The 27797-nt window shown below is 43.3% G+C and overlaps 1 protein-coding gene across 1 annotated transcript in view; it reads right to left on the bottom strand.

The window, feature by feature from the left end:
• Window positions 1-27797, bottom strand: part of LOC133341192 (stonin-2-like) — a 48464-nt gene that overhangs the window by 4667 nt on the left and 16000 nt on the right. Inside the window, exons 2-8 of the mRNA XM_061549646.1 lie at window positions 19862-21727; window positions 15990-16192; window positions 2926-3027; window positions 1881-2028; window positions 1703-1752; window positions 1478-1550; window positions 1160-1278 (exon numbers count right to left, since the gene is read on the bottom strand). Of these exons, the coding sequence (XP_061405630.1) occupies window positions 1160-1278; window positions 1478-1550; window positions 1703-1752; window positions 1881-2028; window positions 2926-3027; window positions 15990-16192; window positions 19862-21626 (2460 nt within the window). The 5' untranslated portion in view covers window positions 21627-21727. The remainder of the gene's footprint in view (window positions 1-1159; window positions 1279-1477; window positions 1551-1702; window positions 1753-1880; window positions 2029-2925; window positions 3028-15989; window positions 16193-19861; window positions 21728-27797) is intronic.

The following is a 27797-nucleotide window of genomic DNA, read 5'->3' as shown; positions in this document are numbered from 1 at the left end:
AAACATAAGGTTGTGGTGCTTGGGCAATAAGCGCAATCACAATAAACCACTCTTAGGTTTGATTTTCACATTTGTGTCACATTCATTTATTAAACAGAGGTATTCAATTTGATGCAATTTCCTGGTGCGAGAGTTCAAATAACATTCAAGCTTCTTATATTTCCTCCCCTCTAGTCACGTTCACCCAGTAGTATAAATGGAATAGTCGATATGCAGACGTGTGGTGGGATTAATGTGGGTACTTCAAAACACGTCTGGTCAGTGTGGAATAGACCGAAATACCCTCTTTAAAAAAAGGGGGCGCGCTCTCGAGCTCCTTCTACTGGCAGCCCATCCCCCAGCAGTGGCGTTAACAAGTCATTCCAAGGACTGCACCTTTATCTTTTCAGTTTCATTTATTAGGTATAGCCCTGTGAGCCATGCGGCTCTTGATTCCGGTGCAACCGTAACAAACAAAAACATTAACAAAGAACATCTTTAAGTGGCTACGCGCAACAGAGAAATCCAGAAAAAACAGCAAAGTTTTCCAGAAAAAAAACACCGTATATCAACGCTGTGTGCAAAAATCCCAGTGGGATGCAAGTAAAACAATAACTATAAGACAATTTAGATTTAAGTTATTAGGCCAACTCTGTACTTCAAAGCAAACATGGCTAAACCATACGTTTTCGAAATCACCAAAATAAAGCTATAAAAACAATGTAACAGTGATCATAGGAACTGCGATTCAAATTTAACAATAAACGATCTCCCTAACATGTACGACCAAATTGTGCAGCCATAACTGGCAGCATGAATCACTCCACAACAGGAGTATCAAAAATTTTCAATGCACCTTTAAAGATCAGCGCACACTATAATCAAAACTCAAGATCATACTTTGCAGCGGTCATCCAGAGCGATGCATTTGATTTCAGGCCAATCTGCATAGCAGTGGCAGCTAGGGGTGTACAGCTCCTCAAGAGCAGTTTTGATTGCAGATCTCACAGGTAGTGATTAAGTTGCAGTTTATTGGCGATAGCATTCGAGACCCTGGGGGCATGAACAGCAAAGGCCCTTCCTCCAGTATTTGTACGGCAATAAGGAATGCGAAGCTGGTAAATGAACGAAGACCTTGGGTCACATTTGTTCTTCAGCATCTTACACATGCTGTGCTTACCTGCTGCATTTGCGGGACCTGCTGGAACTGCTGCATCTGTTGAATATGCTGCAGAAACTGCGGTGAAACAATCTGCTGGCCTCCCTGGCTCACCACCACCGGCATTCGACCAATCATGCCTAAACATCGCAATGGAAAAAAGGTACAACAGGACATGCACATTAGCAAATATGGTCTCATCGTTGAGGTTTATATTTTTTAAAAATTTACACCATGAGATAGGGCATTTTTCCACAATCTGAAAAGCGTGTTATTTACTTTGAAGAGCAACTTTAACCATAAGAGTATTTTTTAAAGCTAATGCTAGTAGTGTATTACCTTGGGAAAGAGCAGTGACTTGAAACGGCGAGATCACGCCAGTCGGTAGAGTCATTGTCGCAACAGGCGTACTCTAAGGGAAATACATTTTTGGTGCAAAAATAAAACGTTAACACCGAAATCGTACCATCATATCAGCACGTACGGAAAAAGCATTTTCATTTTTTTCAACTATCTCACTGCAAATCTTCCATTGTGACTGCTGAAAGACTTTTCAGCACTTACCACTGTAGTTGTAGTCATTTGAACATTTCTCTGATCTGGCAACACACCAGCTACAAAAGACAAAAGCATGTACACATGTCAACAGCATATTCCATGAATATTTACTGCAAAGTGCTCTTGTATAAAAATAACAACCAAAAAATACCGTCTGAAAAATACAATGACATCGGTAGTTGACCTGCAGTTGTTTGTGGCCTAACTACAGCCACTGTAGGCGAGGGTTTCTTGTTCTGCTGATGTGGCTGCTGTGCACGGGCGATCATCAAGTTCTCCTGATGCTGCAGGCTCTCCAGAGCCTTTGACTGCATTAACTTGCTTTCCCAGAGCTGTGATGAAAGACAAAAGGTTTCCTTTACCATTAACATGCAATGTTCATGAAAATATGTATTTCGACAAGTACAGGCCTTCCTCCCCTGAATCTCATCCCAAAATGCAGTGTGATCTTATGAGTTACCAATTGTACATCTTCCAAGTCGCATCGTTTATACTTTTTTTTTAAGTCCAAGAGGTTAAAGTGGCACAGCAGTTAACACAATGCACTTTAAATATGGTGAAATAAGTTCGATTTGCAGCCATAGCTAATAATCGTGGCGGGTTATATTTAAACTAGTTGTCGGGGAAATTGACCCTCCAACTCCACCAACTCACAGACCAGTGTGAAGTGTGGTCAAACAACGCCTGCGGTCGACATCACTTGGGGAAGCCTTCATCCAACAGTAGATTGACTAGAGTTGTAAATTACTTTATGATATTCATTACCATGAGAACTTAAAAACAAAAAAGTGTACTATTAGGAATTAGACATTTTTATTTATATACAAACGATTATGTTCATGATGTAATGAACTATGCAATGTTTATTACCATGTATGCACATTTCATGCAAAGCTTTATTTTAAACCCATGTCCAGAAATAATGAGTGGTACCAGATAATATACAATAAACAAGAAAATGTACACATGACTAAAGCCAAAGCGGATGGCACAAACAAGAACATTAGTACAAATGTGAATGGTAATACAAAGGAATGAAACATTACATGGAAGATAGAACAGACAATATAAATGAACAAGATAGCAGACAATAAAATCTAATATTTAATGGAATCCTGGCCCTGAATTCTGGCATTTTTTTAATCATGCAGTGAGGCGGGAGGAAATAATTACATGCCTATTATGTTCATACTATAGAGGTATATTGGAACACTTGTACTAAAACAAACCTGCTTAAGTTCTTGCAAAACATGTTCATCCACTCCCTCATCCAGGAAGATGTCTTTTAGATTTTGCACAACATCCTCAATCACAGCTGTGTAGAGCTTGGGCTGGAAAAAAACAACAAAGACAATTGAATAAATTTAATTCATTAACCACTGAAATTTAAATATAACTATGCAATTACATGGGCACGATATGTAATGTTACACCTGAATAGAGCACAATGACATCACAAAACATTAACAGCATGCATAAAACCGCAATTTTATATTATCAAATACATACGTTCAAAAGTATTTCTAGAACTTTAACCACCAAGTTTTTAAACATTAAAAAAATCGGCAAAGAACTACAAGTTAAAAATGTGAAGAGCAATTGCAGCAATGTAAAAAAGCCAAAGTTTTTTTGTGGAAAAACAAATGTGGGTACTGTTAGTTTTCAAAAACAGCAACCCAATCGGTCCTCCTTCAAATATGAATACACAATACTGGTCATGACAGTTTATAGAAATACCTCAACTCTTCAGAGAATGAATCGCATGGAAATCCTAATACAGTATTTAGAATTGTCGGTTCATTCAATCTCATTTCCTCAAAATGAGTCCAATCTAAATTCAGTTTAAAGTGACAAAGACCATCTAAACATCGGTCTACAATTTTTAGGGTCGGTATTTAAGGCAATGACAAAAGTCACTTTTTTTTGTGGGTAAAAATGTAACATTTGGCTTCTTATTTTTTAGCTCAATGCAAGGCATGTCAGCCAATTTTGAGCCAATGTGAGCAAGTCTGGCTCACATCAACTTCACATTTGTCAAAGCGCTCTCTTTTAAAAGTTTAAGTAACTCAAATTTATTCGGACTTACTTTTTTTACGCATTCAAATCTGTTCAAAAATTTCGTTAAATATATGCTTGAACATCTAACAAATGTGCAGTACCATCACTACACTGACCATAAATTCATTGGTAATGGTAAAGCAGACAGTGCTTGTGTGGTCAAGTCATTTTATCATGTGTAGTGCATACAATACACTCTATTGGGTTAATTGGTCCTCATTCACTCCAACGTGGGGTCACATTTATAAATGGACACAGGATTGAAATACATTTAAGTGTACGTGGAAAAAGTTCATGCGTAGCGCACTATATACATAATCAAGTGTCTCGTCAGGGATTATTAATGTCCTTTAATCAGGTCAGCAGAATACCTCAGTTACCAAGATTACAGCGGGATCAGCTCTGCCTGTAGCACGTCTTGTGCAAAATAATACCTGGGACACTGTAGTATCACCACTGCATTACAATTCTACTGTGTTTTCATTGACTTGCAGGGTCATGATCAATGTGGGATGAGAGCTGAAAACGCAGGCACACAATGGGAAACGTCTCATACCACGTTGAAAGAGGATTTTTTTGTTTCCTCCCAAACATCAATCTTAAACATGATGGTGGTATGAACTCCAAAGTCCCTGGCCCCGGGACCACTGGGCTCCAAAGCCACCGTCGTGTGGATATTTCCAAGTCTAGACGGCATCCTCACCCTTCTGACCCCCCCCCCCCCCCCCAAAAACCCAGAGTCTATCCCCACAGGCAAATTGAATTACATAAGTCCTCCAAAAACATAGCAAAAACGAATGCAAACAGAACAAGAGAACCTGAACCACGCGACCCAATGAGACCCGGCTTCTCAAAATCCCTGCTCACCTTTGTGGCTTGAACCGCAATTTACTTTTGCGTGCAAAATACAAAAATGCCATTTGGGCGCCACTCATTTATTTACGAATTAACGTCGCCAAAACGACGCTTAAATATCTATTTTTTGTAATCTTGCCAAAGATTCGGATGAGAAAAGAGTCCTTCCTCCATAGGCAAAGACTTGCCCCGTTCGGGCTGTAGCAGTATCCGCCACTTCACCATTAAAACGCGCACAGCCGACGAACTAAAAAAAAAAACACTTAATCCCTCTTTAGTCAAAACGCTACCCGACTGCACACGCACGCAAGAGAACATTGAAGGATCGTATAAACACGCACGATTCCGGTTTGTAACGTTTACAAAAGGCAGCAAGAAACGCAAATGTATGAAGCTCGGCGGACGGTGGTAAAGGAGGGGGGTGAAGTAAGAGAGTAAGAGAGAGAGAGAGAGGGAGAGACAGAAAAAAATGTGTCGGAAGCCATTTCGCTCCCGACAGCAACCAAGCAAAGAGATGAGGACGAGGTGTTTGTTACGGCCAAAAAAGAAAAAAAAAACACCATTCGCAGGCAAAATAAGCCCAGCCTTTACTCCTCAGCCACAAACACTCGGGTCTTACCACTTGGTTACCATAGGCCATGATGGCTCGCGTCTGTGGGGCCCCTTTTTTTTACAAACGACGCGGCTTCAGAGAAGCCGAGCGAGAGGTGGCCGCAGTCCGCTTATATAGGCGGCGAGCCGACTCCAATGGCGCCCGGGTAGGTCGCTGTGGGGAGGGGGGAAGGGGGTGGGGGCGGGGCTACCCTTCACATTTCCCACCACGCATAAGACGATGAACGTGTGTGTGTCCTGTGTGTGTGTATGTGTCTGTGTGTCCTGTGTGTGTGTCTCCTGTGTGTATGTGTCTGTGTGTCCTGTGTGTGTGTTGATGGTGGGGAGCGGTGGTGTAGCGGTTAGCGCGCTGTGCTATGAACCCCTGCGACCCGGGTTCGATTCTCGCTCAGGGCTAACACCACCAGTGACGATTATTTGAACCGGTCCTGGGCCTCCTCTAGGTCGACTCAGCCTGAAATTAGTACCTGGTGCGGTGTGTAAACATCGCCGCTTGGGAGACAAAGGTGGTCGGGCGTGGTGTTGGCCACCCACCCCCTCGTGTGCCGTGCCGGCTTTCATAGGTGCTCGCAAATATCACTTGCCCCAACAGTCTGTTAAGGCTATAGGGGGAATCTTTGTCTCAAAGTGCACCTGGCCTGGCACAGGCAGCGAATTATATGGCCAAGTTAACCCCCACCCCCTATTAACCATGGGTTTGTCGCTAACTATTGCTGATCTCTCGTCATGTCAGTCAGGAGGCTTTCGCGACCAATTTTATCCCCAATATACTATCAATAATATTGGTCGCGAATATTTTTTTTCATTGGAGATTTAAATTTAGTGTTTTACCACCGACTCTTTTTACTCTTCCACATTTTAATTCTTTACTTAGCTCAAAACTGCCACGTAAACAAAACATGTCAATTCGTTACTAGTTCAGCACACCGGTGTGTTGTAGAGTGAACCCACAACATTTACAATTCGAGTACGGTAATTACAACCAGCATCATCAGTCAACAGCCAGATTCGTGGAGACCTCCCCCTGTTTCGGTCTTAAATCTCGGTCAGTCAACCAATGCTATGGCACCTGGGTTTGTTTTGTGACTTCCTGCCAGCGGGCCTTCGACACTTTTGCGTGGCCTCATAGTGTACCGAGCCTGGCACAAGTGCCTTGATAGACGTCACCGCCAGTTCGTGAACAGTGGTTATAGTTGTTGGGGCCATCAACATCATCACCTTCGTTTTCATAAGCACTTTCATCCCAATATGGGCCAATATTGGGGCCAAACAGTTCCAAAGACATGCCAACATTGGCATGTTTACTGGAATGAACGTCACAATCTTCGCAATTGTCATAATTACCGTCACTGTGACCATCACTGTATTGATCTTCGAAATTGTCATAAATTCACCTTCAGTTGGAATTGTCATGATCACCGTCTACAGGAACCATCAACATAACCTTTATCACAATTATCAGCGGCATCAATACTCTTCTCAGCGCTGTTATCATTACGATCACCATCTTCAATTCTCACGATAGTCATTATAATCACCTTTATCAATCACCATTTATGATTACTACCTAGCAATAATCAATTATATTTATTATTCTTTAATTATAATCAGTCATTTTACTGGACAATATTCATAAGCAGGTTAAAAGCCATTGAGACCAAATGTCTTTCTTTTTTCAATGGACTCATAAACAAAGCATGAAACAAACGCATGAAACCAAAATCACAGCTGTGTAGGACAAATTGAAGCACAATATATACAGTATCAACATATATCAACATAAAGACTAAATGTAACACCAAACATCCACAACATTCACAAAAACAATCAAACATGATGAAGATTAACTCAACACTGCAATTACCAACTTAAATTATTTGGTGATGATGCAGTATCACAGTGGTGCACGAACAACTAAAAATATCACCACATTCGTTCATTCTTTACTTAGCTCAAAACTGCCACGTAAACAAAACATGCCAATTCGTTACTAGTTCAGCACACCGGTGTGTTGTAGAGTGAACCGGGGTGCACACACGACCAAGCAAGCCAGAGGCCAGAGCTGAAAGGCATCCAAATTAACAGGGAACATTGGGCAAAAGTTTTCAACCAAGTGCAAACGTCGGCCCTATGTTGGCCCAACATTATCCCTAGGCTGGCCCAACGTTGGCCTTACGCTGGCCCAACGTTTGACCAACGTTAGCCGAACGTTAGCCCAACGTCAAACCAACGTGAGTCGAACGTTGACCCCCAACGTGTGGGCCACATTCACGGCAAACAAGTGAGCACGCGTGTCCACTCTACGGATTCCAATCAAACGTGTTTGACCCTCGTGCGTGATTGGCCCGCGGTGGGCGGGCGGACATGACGTCACGACGCGGTATTTAAGGCGCTCTCGAGGGCCGCCGTCGCATTTAAGGCGCGGCCAAAGCCCTCGCTGTGGGCAGACCGCGCGTACCCCGTTCACGGCTGCTGCTACTGCTGCTGTTGTTGTTGTTGTATTACCACCAATGCCCTACTGGCGGCGGTGTGGCCGGATATGCCGTCTGTGCCTTGCCACAGTTCTCCAAAGCTGTTGTGTGCGCCAGCAACTCGGTCAAACCGTCAAAGACACGGCAACGCGTGTGCCACGAAAAAGGGTGGTTGCCCGAAACGTCGCCGATTGTGACATACCTGTCCTGATACGTTCCATTCATTGGCTACCACATTCTGATGAGCTCCCCCCCCTCTCCTCCCCCCTCAACTCGCTTTTAAGGGATTACATCTTGAATCATTGCCTCACTTGATGCAGCTAATCTGGCTGTGACGGTCCCACCTGATGACGGAGACTTGTATTGCCTCCGAAACGTCGTGATTTTATTTTTATTAATTTTAATTTCATTTTTTTAGTTACGTGACTTTACCGAAAGAACTAAGAGTATGAATCCTTGCAGTCACAAAAGCTTCAAATCTAGAAGTTCTCTAAAGCTCTTGTGTGCGCCAGCAACTCGGTCAAAGACACGGAAACGTGTGCCAAGAAGAAGGGCGGTTGCCCGAAACGTCGCCGATTGTGACATACCTGTCTGCTGTTTAGCCGTATTCTTGTACATGGAAATTGAGTTCAGGTCCATGCGGCGTACGGCCGTTTAAATACGGGCAAAAAAATGTTTGTCTGTTTGTGTTTCTCCCTTGTGATGGGACTTTGTAGGATGAACGTTGAGATTTATAAGATCACGGGGTGACCAATAAGCTCCGAATTGGTCTGTAATAAGGTAGGCACTGATAAGGCGTTGACAGGTATGTGTTTTCTTTTCAAGGTCCCAGTGGTTATTGGTGACAAGCGTGTCGAGATTTATTGTGGCTTGTACACCATTGCCCAACGCAGTAGCAGAATCACCAAATTATAAGGACGAGAAAGACCCATCATAATAATGGTGCAGTGCAGAAAGCCATGAGTTTTAAACAGTTTGTTGCATATGCAAAAGGCTGATAGTTATTTCACTGCCACTGTTCACTCACCTCTCTGTCCTCTTATGAGCTGTGAAGAAGGGCCATTGCCCGAAACGTTGTCTTATATGTGCGATCATGATAATAGCCTATTATATTATTTGTAAGGCTTAATGAATGTTTTTTCGGTTTTTTTTAGTTGTGGGTTTGCACCACTGCCAAGGCAGTATCGTCAAATACTGAAATGTGCTCTGGATAGATAGGGTTGTCACCCGTGTGCAATTTGTATGTGTACAGCCCAATTTGTTAATCCACTGCTTGATGAGACCCTCTATTAATATTGGCAGTGCTTGTTTCTGATGGGTTCCCTCAGCACTGCAGCATTCGACTCTTTAAACAACGTGCATGACTTTATGCTACTGTCCCCAACACAAACAGCATTTGTCGTGATGATACAGGAAAGATGTGTCCATATTTTGTTCAATTCAACGGTGGAAATACATTAACTGGTTGTGTATTAAAACATCGCATTTTTAACATTGTAAATTGCCACCATTTGTTTACCATTATGTTTGAAGAGAGAAGTGAAAGGATGAATACCATACTGTCACTCATGGCTAAATGTTTCAAGCAAATTATGTACTATATGTATGTTTCAAATGAAATACAAAATAAATGCATGACTGTACTGAATATTTATACAAACTATCAAAGCTTTTTTACACATCTTGCATAACCAGCACAAAGTCATTTATTTACTGCGGCACTTTTGTTTGTGAATTTTCCCAAAGACAAACTTGGATGCAGTGTTTGTACATTTAAGTGAATAAGAAATATAGTAGATCATGCGCCTAACACTGGGAAATTGACATGCAGTGGCCTTTTGATAACATTTGTTAACAAGCAGTGTGAAGCACAGATAAAATAATACATGAGGGCACTCAGTGAATGTTGTCTTGCCCTCATGTACATCAGTAAGGTTGTTTAAAGGTTGCAGTTAAGTCAAATTAGATATATGACCCTATGGAGAATGTATTTTAGGATAATACAAAAAATGTGCAGCATTCAAAACATTAACATATACAATTAATATCCATGAGTGTAAATACCTTGATTCAATTCAGTCTTTTTCCATTACATTTCTGGATGAAAACCTCCCCAATGTCAGTCATCGAGGTCACGTGCTGCTATCAGTTGGTCACATTTCCTCAAATTTATTTTGATGCTGTTCGAAGACAAGAGGACCACAATGCACCTCTTCATGAAATGCTGATGGTTTTTTGCATATACATTTTTGCAATCTTATTTGAAGCATTGCACATGACATAAAATGTAGTACATACAGTATTAAGCATATGGAGTACTGTGTCCACTTCTAATTCATGAGATAGAAATAGAATGGACACTAATAATACAGTACACCGACATAAAACTGTCCCATCTGTATGTATGTAGAACTTCTTTCGCACCAATAAAACCAACAACTTTCATAGCAGTTACAATTTTATTTTGGAATGTTAACACAGCATAGTTTTCACATGAAACTCAACAGGTACACATTCTGCCTCCCCTCGTGTTAATCACTGTATAATATTTTTTGTATCTTGGTAAAACAATAAAATCTGCTTTTGTACTTACTGCACAGTCGCATTGTTAAATATATTCATAATCCCAAAGTTACCACAAACTTGACGTTTGTTGTGATTCGACGAGTGAAATTCTATTACTTTCAATGCAGATTGTCAAGGAAACTAGCAATTAAACTGGAGAGGAGTGTACTATACTGAACCTACTTTCCTACATATAAAAAACGCATTAAACTGCAACTGCCAAAAAAATATATCAATGCACAATAGTGAATGCACCTAACCGCAGCATAAAACACAAGTTTGCCAGGAAAGTGCAAGATGCATACCTTTATATCGGTTATACTGAATAAAAAAAAGCAATGGTACCACTGTGTAACACAAGTAAGGCATGGCTTATGTTATACAAAAAATATCCTGGACTATAAAAATTGTTTTTTTTTTATCAAACACACAAATATCAAGGCAGTCTAGGGGAATTTTGGAGAGGCAATCTGGATTTGATGCAAAAAATGAAAAATACTTCGAGGCAAGGGGACCTATAAATGAAAAACACTTATAGGCCAGGGCAGTAATTTTATCAGTAGTTAAGATAATAATTTGAAAGTATTGTTCGGTGTTTTAATACGAAAATATACCTTACCTATTATATTGTCTTAAAGTATACTTAATGAGGTATCCACAAATTAGGTCTCAAACGTTCTATAACAGGCCAATTAAAACAATTAACTTACATCTCTTTCATAATCAACGTTTTTGGGTTTAGATCGCGTTATTTATAAATGTGTCGTAACCCTCCACCATCCGACACGGCCAATCAGTAAAAAAGTGTCACGTTGACAAAAGACAAAGAGTTCACTGCTTTAGCCAACCGGTGTGTTGAAGCGTGAAACCACAACATTTTGAGTAATATTGGTCGTGAAAGCCTACGTGTTAAACTTACATCTCTTTGTCGACAACGATGCAGGATTAAAGCCGACGTATGCCTTGTTGGCATGTCCATGAAACGACGGTTGCAGAATCAGCTCAGATATCACTCTTCACTCATGTTAGCCGTGGCGAGAATCAAACTGAAATCACTGAGTTCATTGCATACATCGCGAACCAATGCACCATCATTCCACCCCAACGTATGTCCAATGTCAAACATCAGAGCCACCACCAAATAATTGAGACTGCCAACAACTCCATGGCTTAACATTTCTAAAACGTGCTTGTTTTAATTCATCCACTAGAGGGCGCAAAAGAACCAGTTATGTATTTTAAAAAAATGTGCATTGCAATGAGGAATGTTCTATTGTATGGCAGCAAATATTTAGCAAAGTTGGCCCAAGAAAGGACGACTGCATTGGTAGTAGACGCAAATGCAGATAGAGGTCACCCTCTAAACATCAAATGTCCATGAAATGCCTTTAATGCTTAAGTTAAGAATCAATATATTCTCACAAAAGTAAGACAATTTTATGCAACATATAAAGTTACATTTCTATATTTGGTCAGGAATATAGCATTTGCAGAGCATGCTGAATACATGGAGAATATAGCCTATGCACGCCATTATCCTCAACACAACTTATTATATATTGTATATGAAAATATTAGAAGCCCAATGGGAATTAGAGGCAAACGAATATGCAGCACTAAAATATCCTTTATAAACAAGATTAAACTCATGACATTTGGCACAAATTTAAAAACAAATTAAGAAATACTGTACTGAATATTGGCCAGATCATTACGTGGTCCTAACAAATTAATCAATTATGAATTGTACTTAATATGTTTCATGCAGTGTTTCAAAATTGCATGTTCTGGTTAAAAGTAACAACTGTGATTGTGGCCAGGTGGATTGGAGGTCAGGACACTGAGCTGACACTGCCAAGATTCTAGATTCAGTTGTAAGGCAGCCATCCAGAATAAAAACTGGGTTCTCAAGTGCAGTGAATTTATATTCTGACCCTGGATGTAAATATCTGTTTTAAATCACCATTTTGAAATTCGCATTTTAACTTAATTTGGCAAAATTCCAGCTGACAATTAAACATATTGGCTCGACTGCAATGTGATGAACAATCGAAAGTGTGTGGGATAAGGGAACTGACCTGTGTAAAGAATAAAAAGGCCACTTGAAGAAAATTTGTTGGAGAAGTCCGTTCCCCAATATATGGCGTGGCGACTACTAATCAAGATTTCCGAAAGGTTTATTAATCTTGGGACTTCATGTTATGCAAAGATTTGATGAATAAAATGTAGGCTATTAAGTTCAAACGTTTTATCCAAGAAGTCACAACAAATCTCCTGTTGGGCGCTATCTCAAATCTTTGTTTTATGTACTGTACTCATAATAATAAGTGCATTAAGTTAAAATGAAAATTAAGTTTCACGATTGGGGAATGCAGATACTTTTAATAACCCACTGCAAAACTATTCATATATATAAAGTAAATGTCAAGTTTCTGATTATGGCAACATAAAAAAAAATCAAGTCTTGTCTTACTGCAGATCATACATACATGGTGTCCATAATATTATCCATTATTAAATAATAAAACACACAATATTTTCAACTATGTGGTTGATATATTGGGAACATTTTCCTAATGGTTCAGTTTTTTGGGTTTTAATTTACCAATACACATGAATGTCTTCAACAGCACATGATAGAATTGAAAAAAATCAAGCCAGAAATGTCGGTGACTATCTGGGACAAACCTCAATACAAAGTGTGTCACACCAATGCCATGGCAGATATGTGGTGATTTAGTGATGAGACTCATACAATCTACACACCACCAAGTGTACAAGTTTATTCAATTCTCCCCATCTGTCCCATCAGCAGTATAAATGGGTAAACTGCAGTTAGTTGATGGGCAGGTCACGCGTGGATACTCCCAACTCTTCCATGGCCAGTATGGAAGAGTAGGCCAAATACCCTCTAGGGGGACTCTCTAGAGTGGCAACTCGTGGAGGCCTTTCCACCCACAGTGTTGTGAAAGTAATTGCAGGGCTGCACCTTTACCTTTTGTTTTTTACGACAAATGTGAGCATATATAGAATCAACCTAGCTCAAACTGCAGTTCTATTTTTCAATGAATTAGACATTGATGGGCACCCTGTATATACATACAGTTTATTGCACGCATTTACTTTATACATATACCTTAGATTATGAAGCAAGGTTTTTTTTTGTTATATATAGAAATGAATGTGGCACATAAAAGATAATAACATTCGAGTTTCTACACGACTTCCGCTGTTTTTATTGATTTATTTCTCCTACGAATTCAGTTGGAATGAAAATGAAGCGAAGCGATCCATTGTCTCTGCATTTTGTTAATAGTCTGCTGAACAGCTGGCAACAAAGAAATACATTAACGGAAAAACGAGAGAATGGCCCCAATAGCAATTAAGGGGATAAAACCACACTGCAACCAGCTGCAACAATGGTACACAATATAAAGGTTTCACTCTTCCATTACCATGAGCTTTATTACACACAGAAAAGAAAAAGCTTAAAATCCCAATTGCTAGATCCTGTCCAGCTAAAATATGTCAAACATATTAAAGTTTCTTAAAATATAATTATTTAACATTTTTAAGGGATAATGTGTTACATTAAGCCAGTGTGTGTGTCTGTCAATTTAACAATGGGTTATTTTTCCCTTTAAAAGCCAACATTCATCATTTGCTTTAATTACTGTAGTAATTAGACCATACTCCCAAGATTTTAAACTTAGCATAACTACCAGAGTGAATTTCGACAGAATGTACTTACTCACTAATGGATTAAATTAAAGCTCTCTTTGTTAATGTAAAATTTTCGATAGACTTTGGGTGTTTTACAGACATTACTGCCCGACACGTCAGTTAAAAATAAGATAAATCTATTTTAAACGAGGCAGCCATGCATTGCGCCTCGAGATATTTCTGCTGCTACTTCTAGGCTCTTCGATGAGTTGCTTTCGCTTGGCTGCTGGAGCGATTTACAATTTACACCGAGTCCTAAGAATCATAAACATAGTGTTTAAATACACTAGTTGTCAAAGTATTTCACTTTTTCGTTTTCTTAAACTATCAGTATTATCCGCTCATCTCTTGGTGCGTGCACGCGCACTCGGCTTTTTCAACGCATCTCACACGAATGCGATACCAACATTTCACCACTAGGTGGCTCTATCGGTTGTGCAAGATTGATGTTTTTGAATGTACGTTGAACTTCTTTCGCGCCGTACGTAGCCAACCGCGCTAATCGGAGGTGCGCAATTTCGTAAAAAAAAACTACACATATTAGCAATTTGTATTCCGGTACGTCACAAATAAAGGTCAAGAGTTTATCTTTGAGATAAACCTTATATTTGGAGATCATTTGCAGACGAAAGAGTTCGAGGTACAGAGAGATAGATATATAAGGTCCCCAACCAAATACAATAGCGTCTCCCTATGGGAGAAACTAATAATGGCATTTTAATTTTAAGAAGTCAGTTAAAAGCTGCTGCTCTTGTGACACAACAGCCTCCAACCATGCTCGACATTTTTCCAACAAAAGTGCACACCTTCCTCAAAATATACACCCCCTGCCATGGCCAGGGTTCACTGTTGCGAGCACTCTCCTGGCTTATCTTCGTCCACTTCCCCCACCTTCATCCATCTCTTCTCCATTTCCACCTGGCACACGGCATGCAAGAGAGCGTGCATTCGTCTTAGCACAGCAACCTTGGTGACAGAGAAAGCCTTTCACCACCGTCTCAAATACCGTCGTTCGACCCCGGCACTGGGCTCCTCAAAGTGATCCACCACACATCAACAGAAGCCATTTCCTGGATAGGTAATCGTCGATCATCCAGCCGTGGTGTAACGGGTTAGCACACTGTACTTTAAATCCTGGTGTCACCAGTCCAATTCTATCCCACGGCGCGGCCAAACGAAACAATCCTGCCGCCACAGTTCACTCAGCAGCATAAATGGGTACACCATGGTTAGTCGACCGGTAGGTCGCGTGTGGTGAAGCAGAGTGTGGGCCACTCTTATACCCTCAAGGATGACTGGCCAGCATGCAAGTGTAAGCAATCGTAACCCTCCAGAAGTTTCCTCTCGAGCTCCCTCTAGTTGCGACCCTTCCGCCAGCAGGGGCGTGACCGAGCAATTGCAGGGCTGCGCCTTTATCTAGTATACGAGATAACTTGGTGCAATTAATGTATTATACACGACAAGAAGATTAAAGCTTCAGCACATTTCGTATTTGCACTATTCTTATAGCTATGTTTCGAACAGTCTGCAATAGTTCCACAGTGCAGGGTGGGGGGGGAGAGGCTTGATTGCTATGCATTCTCCCAATTCGGTAATACAGAAAATATAATATTGCAGTACTACACCTTTAACTTAATTTCACTCATCCAGCCATAAGCACCTCTGTTCAGCACGGTTGGCTATGTACTCTGCTAAATAAGTTCAACATACATACATAAACACATAACCAAGAAGAACCCAGAGTTTTTAGATTTGAAGCTTTCGTGACTGCAAGGATTCATATTCTTAGGTTTTTTCGGTAAAGTCACGTAGGTAAAACATCAAAATTAATGAAAATTAAATAAAATAAAAATCACGACGTTTCGGAGGCAACACACGGAGACTTGTGTTGCCTCCGAAACGTCGCGATTTTTATTTTATTTTATTTTCATTAATTTTGATGTTTTACCTACTTGACTTTACCGAAAAAACCTAAGAATATGAACCCAGAGTTGTCCATCACTTCGTACCTGGTACCGATAATGCCCTCGGTAGCTGATGTTCTTGATAGCGTCCACGTTCCCCACCACGCTCACGGAGCGGACGTTCGCCCCAGAGGCGGTGGTGGTCTGCATGTCGAACTCCGCCTCCAACGAGTGGAAGAAGCCTCTCGGCACCTCCTGGTCCGAGCCCAGCTCCAGGCGGCACGTGAAGCAGTGCGGGTGGTCGGCCGCTGGCGCCGGGCAAAAGCGAGCGACGCGTCAACAATCGCAAGGGTCTGACAATGTCGGCGCCACACTCGTGATCACTCCGGTGCGGTTGATGTCGCTGTCGAGTGTGCGGGTAGTGCTACCGCACCAGGGCCCATGGGACGAAGGGCCGCAGGATAAGGTTGCCACCTGAAACTAAACTAAAACTGAACTACAGTAAAACCTTGGATTGCGAGTAACTTGGTCTGCGAGTGTTTTGCAAGACGAGCATTTTTTTTTATAAATATTAATTTGATAAACGAGCGAGGTCTTGCAATACGAGTAGTACGTATACGCTTTGTCTGCCGAGCGTCACGTGATCACAACTGATATACGAGTGCTTTGATATACGAGTGCTTTGGATTACAAACACGTTTCCGGAACGAATTATGCTCGCAATCCAAGGTTTTACTGTATTTGTATATTATCAGGTAAGGCCCACTGAGCTATGGAGCACTTTTTCAGAAGCACCTGGCCACAAATTATAGCCCAACGAAGTGGCTTATTGTGTGGAACTTTATAGCAGCCAAATACTTTCAACACATATGGATTCTAAATATGCAGGGAAACACCAGAGGACCCTGGAGAAAAATCCACACAACCACGGGGAGAGAGACATACAGACTCCAAATATGCAGGCGTCAGCATAGGGATCGAATCCACGACCTCCTGTATATCAGGAGAGGTAGTTAACATTTCACCACCTGTGAAGGAGAAACAACTGCGACATACCATGAGGAGAAGAATATCTCACGATACCGGAAGAGCTCCATGTGAATGCACTTTCTTGGCTGGTGTATTGTTAAGTGACAGGATTTCCCCAGAAAGACGTACAGGATATCTAGCTACCTCAACAAGAGGACAATCTTGGGGGAAACCAGGATAGGTGGTAACCCCAGCCTAGGCGCTGGGCAACAAAGAGAGGGGAAATGATACGTGAAGCCCCATCTCATTCCTTGCACCAGGGTCCATACCAGCCATGCTATGCCACTGCTGCGGTGTTCAAGAATTCCATTGTCATCCCCACCCCCCAGATGCATGCTGGGAGATATAGAGAGAGAATAAAGGAGGGACACATAGATCAGAGAACATGTGCCAATTAAAAACAATGGTGACTCTTATGAACTCTAAGTTGTCTTGGGCAGGACATATTGCTTGAAGGGATTATGGCCGATGGGCGAGACTAGTGACAGAATGGCAGGAAAATGAAGGAACATGCCCCAGAGCATGACCACCGAAGCAATAGTGGCGACACGAACTCACGTGCGGGAGCAAGATGGATTAGAGCATTGTTAGACGGAGCAAGATGTCGATGACGTGGGGACTGAGGAGGATGACGATAGATCACTTATTAATTTAATTCCCTCTGCCCATTCTCTTTAACCCCATCATCAAAATCCTCTGATGCAGTCACTGGATTAGCAGCAAGGTTACCCTGAGAGTCTTCAAAATCTTCCATCGACTCACCTCTGGCTACCTTTCACCACTCCAGCTTTTCATTTGCTTTCTGTTCTGGCAACTAGGGCCTTGTGCTGAAGCCCAATGTCAACATTTGCACAGTGGGAGGTCATTCCTCCCTTCTCCGCTAATGCCCCTGTTGTGTGGGGCTATCGATTCCCTGCCACTGTTAAAGTTCAGGCTCAAGACCTTCCTTTTCTCAAACGTCTGTTTCTTCTCATATATATATATATAAATTCAACTTCTTAGATATTATACAAAGACAAGGATCTCCCGTATAGCCTTAACAAATTGTTGGGGCAAGTGCTGTTATCGAGCACCGATGAAGGCCGGCACGGTACACGAGGGGGTGGGTGGCCAGCACCACGCCTGGCCGCCTTTGTCTCCCGAGTAGCGATGTTTACACATCGCACCAGGTACTCATTTGAGGCGGAGTCGACCTAGGGGAGATAATCGTCACTGGTGTTGGCCGTCAGCAGAAATCAAACTATGGGTTGCCAGGTTCGTAATGCAGCGCGCTAACTGCTCACACACAGACCTCCTTCTTCTCTGTGATGCACATCCCTCTGTTTGCGAGAGGTGCAGTTGCATTTTGACACGAGACAAATACAAATAGTATTTTATTCTCGGTGCAGTAGATGGTAATCAGCAATTATCCACGCTTAGACTGACTTAAGTCAGTCTAAAAGCATAGCACTGGAAGAAGACATGCTCCACCATTTAAGTAATTTACTGTGACAGGCATGAGCACCCTTCTGCAATGCAGTAACGTAGTGCATTCCGTCTTGTTATCTTGGGCGAAGCCGTAGAATGGGAGAGTCAAATAAAGAGACCTACTGTATTTTCCTCGTCAAAAAGCAACTATTTTGTTTTTGGCGGAGTGATCCTCCGCAAGGCGTAATGAGTCCCGGTATCCTGCGTGCAACGCCCCTCATGACAAGCATGCCAGCATCAGGACTCGAGGTAAGTGAAAATAAAGCTGCTTTTTTTTTCTTTTCGTGTTATGCTATTTATTTATGATGCAGTATTTCTTACTGCACCACTTACAAATGTACAATATTTATTCTTATGAGTTAAACAATGGTTCCCTTTTGTGTTGAACCGTAACACATGTTTAAGGCACTGATCGTACGTGCTGTACAATTAAATATTGAGTTCCGAGATACGAAAAAATAGACTTATGAACGGGTCTAAGGAACGTAACCCATTCATAAGTCGAGGACTGCCCCTATCTGTTGATATCCTCAGGGGGAAATCTTCTTGACAAAGTCTTGAGATTTGGTGCAGTCTTCCTGCATATATGAATACATTTTATTATTAATATAATTTTGAAATGATGACGAGAATTTCAAACGAGAAGCACATTTTCATAACAATTTCGGGGATTTCTTTTCAAACAAATGCAGAAAAACCAATCCTTTTTTTTTTAAACCTCACTTAGTTTAAAAATGATTAGTTTCAAAATTATAGCTGCATTGTACAATGGATCCGGTGATCTGCAAACAAAATATATCCCGGCCACGGCTAACATCAGTGACTAGTGACAAATGAACGAGTGCTCATTGCTGCCCCTACCCCAATTCACCAACCCGACAACCACCATGACCGACACGGTGCAGAACATCTTTCATCCAGTAGACAGTTGATAAAGGCTTGTGAATGCTTATTATTAATCATCGTTAATGTTTTGGAGGATGTATACACACTGTATATAATGGTTAAGGTAAATAGGTTATCATAGCGAAAATCGCTCATGTCACCGTACCTCTAAAAATAATTTGTTTCCCTTTTTCTAGATCCCATAATTGCTGTACGTAGCATGGTAATTGTAAACATATACAGCTCTATGTCAATCCACTGCTAGATCACCCCACACCATGCCAGCCATGGGGGCTTGTTGGACCATACTTTGCCATGCCGGCCAGTGCAGGCCGATGAAGGGGATGCCCATCACCAGGCGGCTCCCTTTCATTACACCCAATAATTTTATACGTTTAAACACTAAAAAAAGCAGTTTCAAACTCTCAATTAACGATACAAAAAGTAACAGCTGTGACAAGAGTGTAAGAATGGTGGGAGAGGTATTTTCCCGAGCAGTGGCTGGATACAGGATCATTTCAACAACTTTTTACGATATATACGCAAGTCACCGAGAGCAGCGATGATCGAGGGTGGTTTCCGATCTCTGCACATACCGGCGTTTTTGTCGGGGAGTCTGTCGATGCGCCACACAATGGCGTTGTACGCGTGCTCGTACTTCGCCGTGCCGATCGTCACACGCATGACGGGCTCCGAGCCGGAGACGCTGGTCGTGCCAAACTTGGCGCTCTTGTTCACCTTGGCCAGGAGCGACTTCTGCTTGATGAAGTTTTCCGTGCGGAAGATCTTGACCCAGTCCGGCGGAACGGGGTAACGCACCATCACGTTCTCGCAGGGCACCTGCCGCAAGACGTTCCTGTTCGGCGAGAAGCCCGGCGACATCAACAGCCACGACTGCAGCTCGATGAAGGCCCCGCGGACCGTTGCCACGGTTTTCAGAGAAAACGGAGTCTCCTTCTCGCAGTACGCCGTCCGGAAGCGCATTACTTCAATCTTGCAGGCGTCCGGAGGCGTGAATTTGATCGCTTTTGACTCGGCAAAGGCAGCAGCATCCACGCAGGAGTGAAATTGACAGTCGTGCAGTCTGATCCAATTGTTGCACGAAGACGCAATAATGTCCTGCCTGTTGACGCTCTCCTTGCCCCTGACGTCAATGTCGTTGATGCCGATGACGCACTCAGGCTTCCCAGAGACGAGTGCCATGGCATATATGTGTGTCGTGACGGAATGCTTGACCAAGGTGCTGTCGTCTTTCCTTAAGATGCCCCTAAATTCATCCGCAACCTCGATTTCCACGGTGTCCTCGGTGTACACCGAGCACCTGTCCAGCGGCACTGTGAGGTGCATCAGCTGATCGCGAATCGTCTGCAGGAAGCTGGTGAAGTCGTTGTAGTCGGGTGTGCCCAGCTTGAGCAATTCCGTCCTCGTTTCGCCATGGGCCTGCAAGATTTTGCTCGGGTACTTGCGCTTCTCCTTGAAGGAGACACACTCAATCCTGATGGTGTGGATTTTGCCGAGCTCGTTAAAATTTTCCAGCCGGGGTTCCGAGAGCTCGTGGTCGGGCTGCAGCTGGAATTCCTTGAAGGGCTTCTCGAGACCCTTCTCGTAGTAGAACATAAGGAGGCCGTCAGAGACGGTGGTGTAGATATTCCCCCACTGCCGGGAGGACATCTTCGTTTTCTTCTCCGGAATCCTCATCATCAGTGGCCAGCCGTCTTTTGATTCGACCTCGGGGAAGTCTGGGCAGTAAGCATACGGAGTGTCAACAGATTCGTCGGACAAATAAGGATCTTCCTGCGCGTACGAGTCCACAATCTGAATTTGTTTAAGTTTGTCAATGACCTCGGCGTGTGGGTCAGGCTTTGTCGAGTCAACCGACGCATTTAAGTCTTCTGAGTGATAGGATCCGTTCAACAGAAGTTGCGGCGACTCTTGACCGGACTGCTGCTGCTGTTGCTGCTGCTGCTGTTGTTGTTGCTGCTGTTGTTGTTGCTGTTGTTGTTGCTGCTGCCCAGTTCCCTTCTCTTCCGGGTTCTCAAAACTGTCAAAGAACGACTGAAAAGGGTTTATGGTGGAGGGCTGGACATCGTCGTATAGATTGATGAGGAATGGATTCGATGGGTGGAGCGGAGTGTGCGGCGGCGATGGTTGCTGAGCCACGGGAGTGGGAAACGTCCCGTTGCTCGTGGATGGCGCGGGGAGGGAGGCGCTTTGCTGCGACTCAAACGTGAGCAGATCAAGGGCGCCGCTCCCCTTCTGCTCCGCGAATGAATGCCCGTCGGGGTTGGCCTCGCCCCAAGCTTTAAATCCGGGGTCATCATCAAAGGTCACCCAGTTTGAAAAATTTTCCGAGGTCGTCATGGTTCAAGATTTTTTTTTTGTTACCAGAATGAAAGAGCCAGTTGCTGAGTCAATCCTTTTTTTTACATGCCACTGTGTTCAGGAAGCAGTATTTTCTGTGCCTGTAAAACATAAAACAAAATAAACAAAAATGTTTACAGTTGAAGCCAACACTTCCCCCCAGCTGGTTGCAACGTGAATACTCGTACGGTAAAAAAAAGCTAAACAATTTGCCACACAAAAAAAACCTTTGACTGTACAGTACTTGGAATGTGATGTCAAAAATATCTGCTAATACACCAAACGATGATTAGATTTGGAGCAAAGTTAGACAGACTATATTGAATGACATACAATTCGTCCGCTCTGTAACAGCACAGTGCACTTGATAGCGTAAAGCACGGTGTCATACAAATTGTGTACAAATGTGCCCACTGTATGTTCACCCTGGGCAGTCCAAGCACCACACACAAGGCTTGTTTGTATTCCAACGCCCTTCCCACCCATTACCAACCTCATAATAAATAAATAAGCCCCTGAAAGACAGCATGCAAGCCTGGTGCCATCGTTTCACATTAACCTTACGGCGGGTCCCAAGGTTCATGTGCTCATCACATTCCCAGGAAGGACGAGGACGTGGATAATTACATCATTAAGCGTGTGACAATTGAGGGAGGGTGGGGGGGTATCTAGATTTAACACATGATAACCCGCAAAGATTTTGTTGAGAAAAGGATTTTTTTAATGAAATGGGAGATGAGATACTGTGATGAAAGCTGTCAGAAGTGGGTGGTAAAGTGTTCCAACGGAATTCGCATGGGTTTTCTTCTACATACTGTACTGCTTATATGTGACAAATTATTGGAGTGATTGTAAGCTTTGGCAGCGGTGCACATTCTCATCTGCATAGCACATTATTTACGTGCTATGAAGGGTCATTGATAGAAACCTTGTCTATTATAATATACTTTTATTTATTTTAAGGCCACACGATGTTGTTAACTATTTTTGTATATGTGTTGAATGTGTTTGTATATATGTGGGTTATCAAGTTTTTTTTTTACCAAGATACCGCTCAATTCACCACCAACCCCTCCACTACTGATTCGACAAATTGTCACGATTCTAGTTGCGATTCGATTAAACAAACGTTCACTTTGTTGTCTCGGCTTTGGCCATCTCATTTGTACTGCAATTTCTTTCCCCGACTCGTTTTCTACAGTTTTGTTCACTCCGTCAGCCTACATTTTACTTTTAATGTAGCAACGTTTTAATGATCTTTACGGTAATTAATTATTACAGGCACAATTCATGCAGCATGCGTCGCGAGCTTCAGTAACTACATTACACAATGAATCGATACATCACTAAAACGCCTAATACAGAAATAACAGTCATCATCATTGTATGATGTATGTTGTCCTCCACATATTATTGGGTCTCTCAGGCAAGTCACGTAGATAGGTTCAAACAAATTCCTGCGGAGGGAGCTGGTTGAAACGTTGGGTTGCTTGGTCAATGGCCAGGGTCAACGGCGGCATTGTGTATTCCGCAAATATGCCCGACTCTGAGGGCAGGCACAAGCCAGTGTGTGTAGGTTAAACATTGAGTTTTATAAGGGCACCACGCGATGACCAGCCCCACACTCCCCACCCAGCCCCTCCCCACCCTCCCCTCTCCACCCAGCCCCCCCCATTTTTGTATGCACGACGGACGGACACAATAATCCCCTGTGGGCTGGTGGAACCAGGTGGTTCCTCCCAGTAAAAATAAACACAAGCGATCGTCATCCTCCACAGTTTAAACATTTTCCCGCATTGGGTGTGTGCGTGTCATCTGGCTCCTGGCAACAGCCCGAAGCTGTGCTTTGTGACTGAACATTCGCTTTGCCACGATGCTTTTGCAATGGTTGTGCCAACAAGCCAGACTCGGCAGAGGAGACGCGGGTCAGGAGGGAGAATTGGGCCCTCGCACGCACGCATATAAAGTTCTTGACCGCGAGGCCATATGGGTCCAGCCAGGAGTGTTGACGTAGTGTGAACAAAACACGTTTCATCACACTCACTCGGCCCGTGTTAAGACGTCAGCATGACCCACGGGACGCTATCGGTCGTTTACCAAAAATTACATGGCTATGACCACCTTAATGATCTGTAGTACCTGTTCAATGTCAATGTGCAACCGCCAAATCAAAATAATATCACGAAAACGAATTTATCTATAGAAGGGTAACACTGTACAGACATTAATGGTACTGAAAACATTGCGCGGTAATGCATTATATGACTATGCTGTACGGGATAAGAAAAGTCAGTGATTTCATCCTCAAGTGAACAGAGGTGATGCCCATCTCCTATTTACAACCCAGAGCCAGTGGTGGAAATTCCACAAACCTTTGGCAGGGGCGAGTCTCTCCATAGACTGTTGACTTCCGCACAAACATTTTGCTCATTTTATCGACCCCCGCAGGGTAGATGGCTTGAATCTACCGCTCAGCCACCTGGCACATAATATAAACGGTATCTTAGTCCAACAGCCTTTGGGATTTCAAGACCAATATTATCCCGCAGCATTTGTTTAAACACGTATGGTCTCATTCGCAGCGTCGGGCTTGTTAAACAAATACTGCTGGGTTGGCAGACGATATTGGCAAGCGCTCTCAGTCTACGTGATGGGGCCCATCTTACTGTATACTGCATTCACAAATATACTTATTTAATTTGTATTTTACCAGGTAAGACCCGCTGAGCCACATAGCTCTTTTTTAGAAGGCACGTGACCATAAATGATCGCTCAACAAAGCGACTTATCGTGTGGATATTGACAGCAGCCAAATACTCTAAACGTAATTACCAGCGAAACGTCGTACTCAATTTTTAAATGATGTTGATTCACTCTTCAACACACCGGTGGGCTAAATAAGTGAATGATTTTGTCCTTTGTAAAGGTGACACATTTTTTACTGTTTGGCCGTGTCGGGTGGTGGAGGGTTATGACACATTTATAAATAACGCGATCTAACCGAAAAACCTTTAGTATGAAAAATACTCTAAACGAATGTTTCTAAATGTGGAGGGAAAAACTGGAGGACCCAGAGAAAAATTCACACGACCACGGAGAGAAACATGCAAACTCCAAATATACAGCAGCAGGCGTCTGGGTTGGTTCTGTGATACAACCATCAATCTAGCACCTGCACATGAGCTGATTTCATTGCTCCATCTCCTCCGGCTCTCAGACGCATCCCATCCATTGGCTGCCACTCCCGGCAAGATTTTTGCCCAATGGCCACCATCCCTCCCTCCTATAGTGACATGTCGATCCCATGAATGAAAAGAATATTTATTTTACAACCCATAATTCTCAACGGCAATGCAAGATTCGTTTTGTATCCATAACCGACAGACTCCGGTCACATGCTACATTTGTACTATATTTGTAAAACTTTGGCATACGTACAGCAACTGAACTGTACGCTCAAAACATTCCGCGAGACATTTTCCTTTGCACCGTGGACGCTTTTAAATTAAAGTTTGCCGAAACAAATTCACTCGTCGTCTTGCAAACAAGCAAGGCTATGCAGTAGCGACTGAAAGTGCACTCTGTTGCCAAATAAAACACTAACGCTGCAACGTTCCACTCTATACATAGCGATATGCGTGAACGCAGCTGAGCTCCAGGCACAGCAATTCACATGTTGGGGTCTTGCTCGGTCTTGAAATTGCACTGAGTGGTGGGCAACCCTGGGGGCTAAGTCTGCGCAAGCAATTCAAAAGGCAGCATTACCGCAAACAATGAAAGCGCACCCGAGAGCCGTCATTCAGCACGATGTATGGCCCTGAAGAACAGAAGACGCCCTATGTGTTCGTTCTCAAGAGTGGTTTTTGGTCCAGGTTAAGTGGGCTAGAGTGACAACTACTGCCCCTTGCACCACCTTTCCAGGGTCTCACGGGACGCAGTGGGTCCTGACTGAGCATGAGTAACCACCCACTGACACTCCAGAGGGTGTCTGTCTGACAGCCTGCCTCCGAGTAGTGTGTGTGTGTGTGTGCATTTGGAAGCTTGTGTGTAGGTTTTTATGTGTGTGTGTGAGTTTGGGTGTGTCTGTGTGCTTGTAAGCTTTGCGTGTGTATGGGTGTTTATACATTTGTATGGGTGTTTGTACATTTTTGGGAGCAGTGGTGTAGCGGTTAGCGCACTGCGCTACGAACCTGGTCACCCAAGTTCGATTCCCACTCATGGTCAACATCAGTGAGGATCATCTGAACCGGTCCTGGGCCTCCCCTAAGTCAACCCAGCCTCAAATGAGTACCTGGTGCGGTGCGTGTGCCGTTCTGGCCTTCATCGGTGCACGCTAACAGCACTTGCTCCAACAGTCTGCTCAGGCTATACAGGAGATATTTGTCTTTGTACATTTGCCTGTGTATGTTTGTAAGTTTATGTGTGCTGGCCTTGTGTGTGTTAGCCTTGTGTGTGTGCTTGACTGCGAACGTTTGTTTTTGTCTCGTGTTTGTTTTGCCAATTGAGACACAGCCATCATCTGTCTCTTGTTACTTTTGTTAACAACCTTTCTGCGAAGCGCTCCTATCCTGCCTAACCTGCTAAGTCTAGCAAAGCTGACCGTCATCAGACAGTCTGAGACAATATGTAAAAGATTACTTTTAAGGTTCATTTACCCTGTCAACTATATACTGCTACAATAATACTCTTTGGGTCTTTCAGTAAAGTCACATAGATAGGTACCCATCTACGTGATTTTACCGAGAAGACCAAAAGAATATGAATTCCTGCAGCCACGAAAGCTTCAAGTCAAGATTTGCTACAATAATATTACGTTCTTCTTTCACAGCGTTTAAACATTGGTACCACCGGCCAGTTCGGAAGTCTAATTATTAAATACCTGGTGGAAACTAAAGTTGCCACCTCTGGGATATGAAGAAAATAGTACATATAATGGAATAACGAATATCTCAGAACAACAAAAGAGGGGAGAGCCCCATACGAAATGCATTGTCTGGGTGTATTCGTGCTATATTATTATGCAACTGTCAAAAACTAGGACTTTTATTGTCCCAAGATGACTTGCAGATTTCCCAGGACGGCCAGCCACAACCTCAGAAAGAGGACGATGCTTGAAAATCCAGGACGGGCAGCAACCTTTCAGCAATCCCAACGTGATCCCATTCAAACCACGTGTGTGTGTGTGTGCGCAAGTGTGTTCCAAAGCCAACATTTCAGAATCAGAATCTTTGTTGATCCTAATCGGCACACTGTGCTTCGAACCTGGCAACCTGAGTTCAATTCTTGCTCACTGCCAACATCCATGATGAATATCCAGACCGGTCCTAAGCCTCCCGTAGATCAACTTAGCCTTAAATGGAGACAAAGTCGACGGGGCGTGGTGCTGGCCACCCCACCTCCTCATGTGCCATGGCGGCCTTAAAAAGTTCTTGCTAACAGCACTTGCCCCAACAGTTTGCTAAAGGCTATATGGGGGATATTTGCCTATCTCACCACCGGCATACACAATGTAGGTGTGCCTGTACTATTGCGCAAGTTACACAAGTTTGTCAACGTGGCAGAGGTAGCCAGCTCACTGCCGTATTCATGCCTGTGCAGCAAACTCTTTGTACCTGGCCCTTAGCCTGACCACACCACAAAGTCCTTGTTGTTGGCCCTATGCATGCACTGCCTTCCGTGAGAGGACTTGTTGGAGGATGCCAAGGGCACGAACGCAACCCAGCTGACGTCACAGCACTTCGAATGCAGCACTGCACGGCTCGGGCAACAGAGGACGATTCTAACGTGTCATTCGCAGACCTGCAGCACAGACGGCGAGAAAAGCAACATGGGCTTCGGCAGGACATTGCGTTACTCGAAGCGATGATGGCCAGGTGGGCGAGAATAACTACCGAGTGGCAGCCAAAGGAGGGAAGGCAGCTTGAGTCTGGCCAGATAGAGAGGGTGACTAAACGGGTGCAGCAACACGGGCTAGAGAAGAGACGGACCGATGCAGTACAGGAGGCTGGAGAACTAATCGGACTCGACGATGACTGATAGGAACGGTGTCAATATTGGCCTCTGTGGAGGAGGCTCGTGAAGGACGCTACTTGGGCAGTTGGAGGCAGTCGCCCCTCCAACAACAAAGAAGGGCAGAGGAGCAGTCACTCACAACAATGAGCGGAGCGGCGG

The sequence above is a fragment of the Lethenteron reissneri genome, chromosome 11 (assembly GCF_015708825.2).
Source record: "Lethenteron reissneri isolate LAM-NWPU_2019-01 chromosome 11, ASM1570882v1, whole genome shotgun sequence".
NCBI classification, from domain to species: domain Eukaryota; kingdom Metazoa; phylum Chordata; class Hyperoartia; order Petromyzontiformes; family Petromyzontidae; genus Lethenteron; species Lethenteron reissneri.
The sequence above is the reverse complement of the archived record's forward strand: the minus strand, read 5'-3'. Positions and strand labels throughout refer to the sequence as shown.